Source organism: Haliaeetus albicilla, chromosome 9 (genome assembly GCF_947461875.1).
Source record: "Haliaeetus albicilla chromosome 9, bHalAlb1.1, whole genome shotgun sequence".
NCBI classification, from domain to species: Eukaryota; Metazoa; Chordata; class Aves; order Accipitriformes; family Accipitridae; genus Haliaeetus; species Haliaeetus albicilla.
Window position 1 is genome coordinate 44,237,114 of NC_091491.1, and position 6,000 is coordinate 44,243,113.

General features: G+C 48.0%; 1 protein-coding gene across 1 annotated transcript; it reads left to right on the forward strand.

The window, feature by feature from the left end:
• The first annotated feature begins 2,628 nt into the window (after positions 1-2,628).
• COMMD2 (COMM domain containing 2) lies at positions 2,629-6,000 on the forward strand. Its single transcript, XM_069793004.1, has 5 exons — positions 2,629-2,783; positions 2,925-3,002; positions 3,600-3,682; positions 5,022-5,195; positions 5,700-6,000. Exons 1-5 carry the CDS (start codon positions 2,717-2,719, stop codon positions 5,895-5,897), a joined length of 600 nt encoding a protein of 199 aa, XP_069649105.1. The 5' UTR covers positions 2,629-2,716; the 3' UTR covers positions 5,898-6,000.

Sequence of the window (6,000 nt, forward strand, 5' to 3'; positions counted from 1 at the left end):
CTTTGGTATTCCCATCTGTTAACTGGGGATCATTATTATTTCTTACATCAGAGTTACAGTATTTTAAGATCTCTTGTGCTCTTCAGATGAAAAGTGTTATGAAGGCAGAGTATAATCTTTTAGGGGCCAAAGCTGGATAAAAGAGCAACCATAGGCAGGACACTGAAAATTGCTAAGGTAAATCAAATCATCGGGTGAGGAGACAGAGGTCCTGAGCGGGGGTTAAAACTGGCAAAGGACAGACCGAATTCGGATGAATGACTGAAATCGGGAAGATTTGGGTGAAGAATCAGCAAATGAGAAGGGAAGTTAGTTTCTGAACTGGTTTGGAGGGGGTTTTTTTGATTCAGCTTCTGGTTATACCAACATGGAACACCTCTGCTGGAACACCTCTGCTCTGAGGACAGGCTGAGAGTTGGTGGTGTTCAGCCTGGAGGTGAGAAGGCTCCAGGGAGACCTTCTCGTGGCCTTTCAATATATAAAGGGGGCTTATAAGAAAGATGGAGAGAGACTTTTTAGTAGGGGCTGTTGCAATAGGACAAGGGGTAATGGTTTTAAACTAAAAGAGGGTAGATTCAGAGTAGATATAAGGAGGAAATTTTTTACAGTGAAGGTGGTGAGGCACTGGAACAGGTTGCCCAGAGAGGTGGTGGCTGCCCCATCCCTGGCAGTGTTCAAGGCCAGGTTGGATGGGGCTCTGAGCAACCTGGTCTAGTGGAAGGTGTCCCTGCCCATGGCAGGGAGGTTGGAACTAGGTGATCATTAAGGTCCCTTCCAACCCAAACCACTCTGTGAGTCTGTGAGTAATACTTCCCCAAGTCCAGGTAGATGTGCCAAGTAGAGAATACAAAAATCTACCTTGTAGCTTGGAAAAAATATGGCAGGACTGTCTGTGGAATGCACAGGTCAGATGCACAGAAGGACTTGGCAAATAAATTATTTGGATGAGTCGATGAGGAACTTTGCTACTTTGGGTGTGAACATCTGCTGGAAGGTCATGCTTGAAAGCCAAAACTAGGAACAAAAATCTGCAATCCTAATATACAACCAAAAGTTGTTTTCACTTGAGCAGATGGCTAAGAAATTACATTCCCTTCACGCTGATTCACAGTCATTACCTCTACTTCCTCCGTTACGATTTTAAGAAGTAATGTGAAGCTATCGTCTAAAATCTCCGAAGAACAAGTGCTGAAGTACTACATCTGGTATCTCAGAGTCTCTATCTGGGCTTGTAACACTGGACTGGCTCCTGGAAAGCACTCGAACTAAATAAGGAAAAGGTTAGGAATTAATCCGTAATGTATTTTCATATCTTTCATAGTAAAAGGTCTTGGTCCTGAGATCTATTGACCATCATTAACCAGAGCACTTAACAGGGTGGGTGAAAGTTTAAAACAGGGTGGGGTGGAGGGAGAGTGGAAATAATGGACAAACTTACCAAGAATAGATTATTTTAGCTTGATAGCCACTCACAAGGAAGCCATGGCGTTAAGGCTACTCTCCTGGAGAGTAAGAACCCCCACCCCACTGGCCTTGCAGGAACTTGCTCTATACCTATTTCCCAGCCATGAAGTGGCAAAAATTTCCTGTAGATATAGCTATGGTAATTTATTAGTTTATAAATTGAAGATACAGTTATACTGGAACATAGCTGTTGGCAGGTGTGACATTTCACCCAGATGTGTGGGACAGCTGGAAAGGGTTCTTGACTGCTGGTCTCGTGGAAGAGCACAGCGTTATTGAGGAAATGCCAGTCCTTCAGTCTGGTAACAAAATGCAGTCAAGTATTTTTCTGCTCACATTTTGCAAAGGCTATTCTGTTCTAAATCAGTCTGGTAACAAAATGCAGTCAAGTATTTTTCTGCTCACATTTTGCAAAGGCTATTCTGTTCTAAAACAGACCCTTCAAAAGCTGACCAGCCTTTTCTCTTTGAGGAAATGAACTACCTCCTAAAAGAGAAAAAAGTTCTATGAGAAGTAAGTTACGCATCGTTTTAGTAATTCAGAACCTTGTTATCTTTTTTTTGGCTTTATTTAACATGGTAGGAATACACGTTTTCAGAAAGTCATTTTAGGCAGATGGGAACGTTGGTGCCATCTCCGGGTGACTGTAGCCCAGAAACGCCGTTGTGTACGGCCCGTGGGACACGGCAGTGTCACCAGTGTCATCTTTTTCCTTTAAATTTGGCCGGTGCAGCACAGTGCCCCCCCGTGGGACCTCGGTGTTAGCGCGGGCTGTACGCGCAAAATGGCTTTGAATCGCGTATGTCAGGTCGGGTAAGAGAATTACCGGGAAGCAAAGGTCGCCAAAATCCGGATTTCGGCGCAGGTGTGTGAAACAGAAGAACGGTTCCACCGCAGTAACGAAGACCTCGGGGGGACCTCGTCGTTCTGGCCGCTGCCCGTTTGCGTGCTGGGCAGCCGGCAGCGCTCCCGCCGCGCCCGCGCCCTCTCTCTGCCGCGGCTCCCCAGGCTGGTTCCGTCCGCCTTCCCCTCACGACAGCGCCTTCTCCGCCGCGCTGCGCGCCGCCGGCTCCGCGCAGCCCGGGCACGGGTCTCGGCTCGGCGGGAGCCCCGGCCCCGCCCGCCTCTCCGCACGCCGGCGAGGGGCTGCCGCGGGGGCGGGCGCTGCTCCTCCCGCCCCGCCCCGCCGCGGCGGCCGCCTCCCGGGCGCCGAGCCCCGGCCCCTTCCTGGGCGGGCGGCGGCGGCGCGGGGATGCTGCTGGTGCTGTCGGAGGAGCAGAAGGCGCACCTGGGCTGCCTGCCGCGGGTGGGCGCCGCAGGTCCGGCAGCGTCCGCCTCCGGCCGCCCCGGAGCCGGCTGGGGGGGGGAGGCGGTGGTTGGGGGGGCGCAGCCCGCCCGGCGGGGCTGGGCGGGGGGGGCGGTGGCGCGGCCTGCAGCGGAGTCGCCTCTTCTCGTTTCAGCCGTCGGCGAGCTGGGGCGCCTGGCGGTGGAGCTGCTGCGGCGGGGCGCGGCGGCGCGGGCCTGCGAGGCGGCCGCCAGTAAGGGCCGGGCCGGGCCGGGGGGCTGTCACCGGGAGGAGGGGGCCGGGGCCGGGCCGGGGGGCTGTCACCGGGAGGAGGGGGCCGGGGCCGGCCGTGGCGCACTCCGCAGCGGGGGCGGGAGAGCGGGAAACGCGGGGGCTGACGGAGGGGAGGGGGGCTGACGGCAGGGAGCGGTCCGCGGGCAGCCGGGCCCGGCGGGACCCCGGGCAGGCAGCGCCCGGTCGTGCTCGGTGCCCGGGGAGGGGACGGGGGGGGTGACCGCAGGCCCTGCTCTGCCGGGAGGGAGTCTGCGGGCTGGCCCGTTGCCTGCTTGCGCATGCCGGGCGCAGTTGCGGTACGTGAGCGTGCGGTTTTCTCTGCGTGGGGCCGAAAGAGGTGGGTTTGGGTTTTTCTTGGGTTCCGGTTGGTTTGTTCGTTGCGGGGGGGGGGGGGGGGGAGTAACGCGCTGCCTGAAGGGTGCGCAACCCTCTGCTTTTTTTTTTGTCTTTTCGGTGACTATTTTGCAAGGTAGCTGTGGATAAACTTCCAGTTGTGCATATCGTTGCTGCGGCAGCTTCATAAGGAAGTAAAAGGTACTTTGTGCTTTCTTTGAAGGAAAACTTAACGTTGGTGCGGACACCATTCAGCGTGGGGTGGAAGGACTAACCTACCTTCTTACGGAAAGCTCCAAGCTTATGGTAAGGATACCTTTGTGTAGTGAATGCAGGGACACGCTCAAGAGATGTCTTCTGAACACTTACAGCTCTGAAAATGCTGATGAACGGGGAAAACCTAGTTCAAAATTCTGATGACACGTATTCTTTTAATTTGAAAAAAAAAAGTTTACTCTGTTCTCTTACTGAAACACTGCATCTGCGTGGATCACTGGAATTTGTGTTGAGTGTCTGAAGCTAAAACTCGACAACGTTTTAGTGGCGTATAGCAGGAACGTGCGGTAATGTAGTCCATACAGAGAAGCATGCTTCAGGATTAAGCTCTATCTAAATAACAAAACTTGAGTGACGATGATGTTCAGCTGCTGTGCAGGATGTGTGCTGTACCAACCCACGGTTAAGCATGCCATGTGTTTGTCTGATACAGTAGGTTTGAGACCTTTTTCAGCTCCTGACATCAGAATTTCGGGTGAGTGTAAGCAGATATTAAAATTAAAAAAAATACATAGTTGGATAATAACTCCTTCCATTGGAAAGACTTTTTACTGTTGATATAGTAGAAGAGTTGAACAACGAAGACATGGAGAAGGGATAGAGAGACACGTAATTTAAACTCAAGTAGGCATTGTTCTGAAGAGCAGGTGGGGAAGGGATTGAAATATTGCAGAATGTTCCCTTGAAGGAAGGTGACTTGACTGACAGATAAATTATAGTGTATTATGGTAGAATATAGTTGATCACAGAATGTGTTTATGGTACAAATGCATTGTAAAGGTATGACACTTTCTATTGAGTAAATAACTGCTTCCACAAGGATGAACCAAGTTTCTTCAGTTCAGCACAGAGGCATTGACCTGTGGGAATCGGCTTCTTGGGGCCACTCTGAGGTACTGTAACATGAGCCTTAAAAGTTGTACCTGGTGCTCGCTTACATGTGCAGACATTCGGATCATTTCAGAGTATTTATAATTCAAGTATCAGTATTATGTTAACATACTGTTGATAAACTGATGATCGAAATACGTACTTCCTCATGACAAAGCTGAGATGCTTTTTTGTGGTGCTTTTTGTTCTCTGTGGAGGCTTAAATGTGAGGATGTTGAATGTTTTTCTTTTTAAAAAAAAAAAAGATCTAAAACTGCTCTTGAGGCTGATGCAAATCAGCTGTAATACATCACCATGTGTAAATCACATAAAACCAGGATAATTTGTTTTGTCCTAGATGTAGAATTGTCCTCGCACATTCCTGCAGGAAAATGGCTGCACCACACCATACGTAATGTTTACTTATTGTTTTACTTGTTTCTCAACAAATAACGGTTATTACATAGTTCCGTATTAAGGCCTAAATTGTTATTTCTAGATTTCTGAGATAGACTTCCAAGATTCCATTCATGTTCTGGGATTCTCAGATGAATTGAACAAATTACTGCTCCAGTTATACCTCGATAACAGGAAGGAGATAAGAAGCATTCTCAGCGAGCTGGCACCAAAGCTTCCCAGCTACCACAATCTTGAATGGAGACTGGATGTGCAGGTAACTTCTCTTACGTTTTCGGTATTCTGTATTTTACTTTACATTTTTTTAACATCATAAACAACTACTAAACAATGAATTTATATTCTTTCAAAGTAATTGAGGAAAAAGTTTTTCCTGTATTTAAAACTGACATAATTTTGTTATTGTGCCAAAGATAGCTAGTTATGAGATGAACAGGATATGTAATGATGTTGCTTTCTGAAAATTGAATTCATAGCTCCGTTGGTGTTTTTTAGCATATACTAAATACATTTGTTCTTAGTTATCACCTAATTTTCAGAAATAGTATGAAAGCATTGATCAAGGTGGATTAGTGTTGCCTAATGATAAACCTAAATAATAGATTGTGTGTATCTTTAATGTGGATGAAAAGGATTTTTAAACAGTCTTCCAAGTGGGTCCTGCAAACCTGTTGTGAATTGTAAATATGGAAGTTGATAACCATCTTTTGTCTGTTTGTTTGTTTCCCTATTCCCATTTCATCTAAACTCCCTCATGCAGCTTGCAAGCAGAAGCCTGAGACAACAGATTAAGCCTGCTGTGACTATGAAGCTACATCTTAATCAGAACGAAGATCAAATTGCCCAGGTGTTGCAAACCGACCCTTCCACCCTCCTCCACCTAATTCAGCAACTGGAACAAGCATTGGGGGAAATGAAAACAAACCATTGCAGGAGGATAGCGCGCAACATGAAATAGTATTGATTCGTGGCTGTTGTCTTACTAAGCAGTTTGTGAAACAACTAAAAACAATGTTCACAAATACACTTTGAGGAAAAATAAACATCTGGATCAGATGAAA

Coding starts and splice junctions, on each gene's coding strand:
- COMMD2 (XM_069793004.1), top strand. CDS start 2,717: ATGCTGCTGGTGCTGTCGGAGGAGCAGAAGGCGCACCTGGGCTGCCTG. Junction 2,784..2,924: donor GCCGCGGGTGGGCGCCGCAG/GTCCGGCAGCGT, acceptor TTCTCGTTTCAG/CCGTCGGCGAGCTGGGGCGC. Junction 3,683..5,021: donor CGGAAAGCTCCAAGCTTATG/GTAAGGATACCT, acceptor TGTTATTTCTAG/ATTTCTGAGATAGACTTCCA.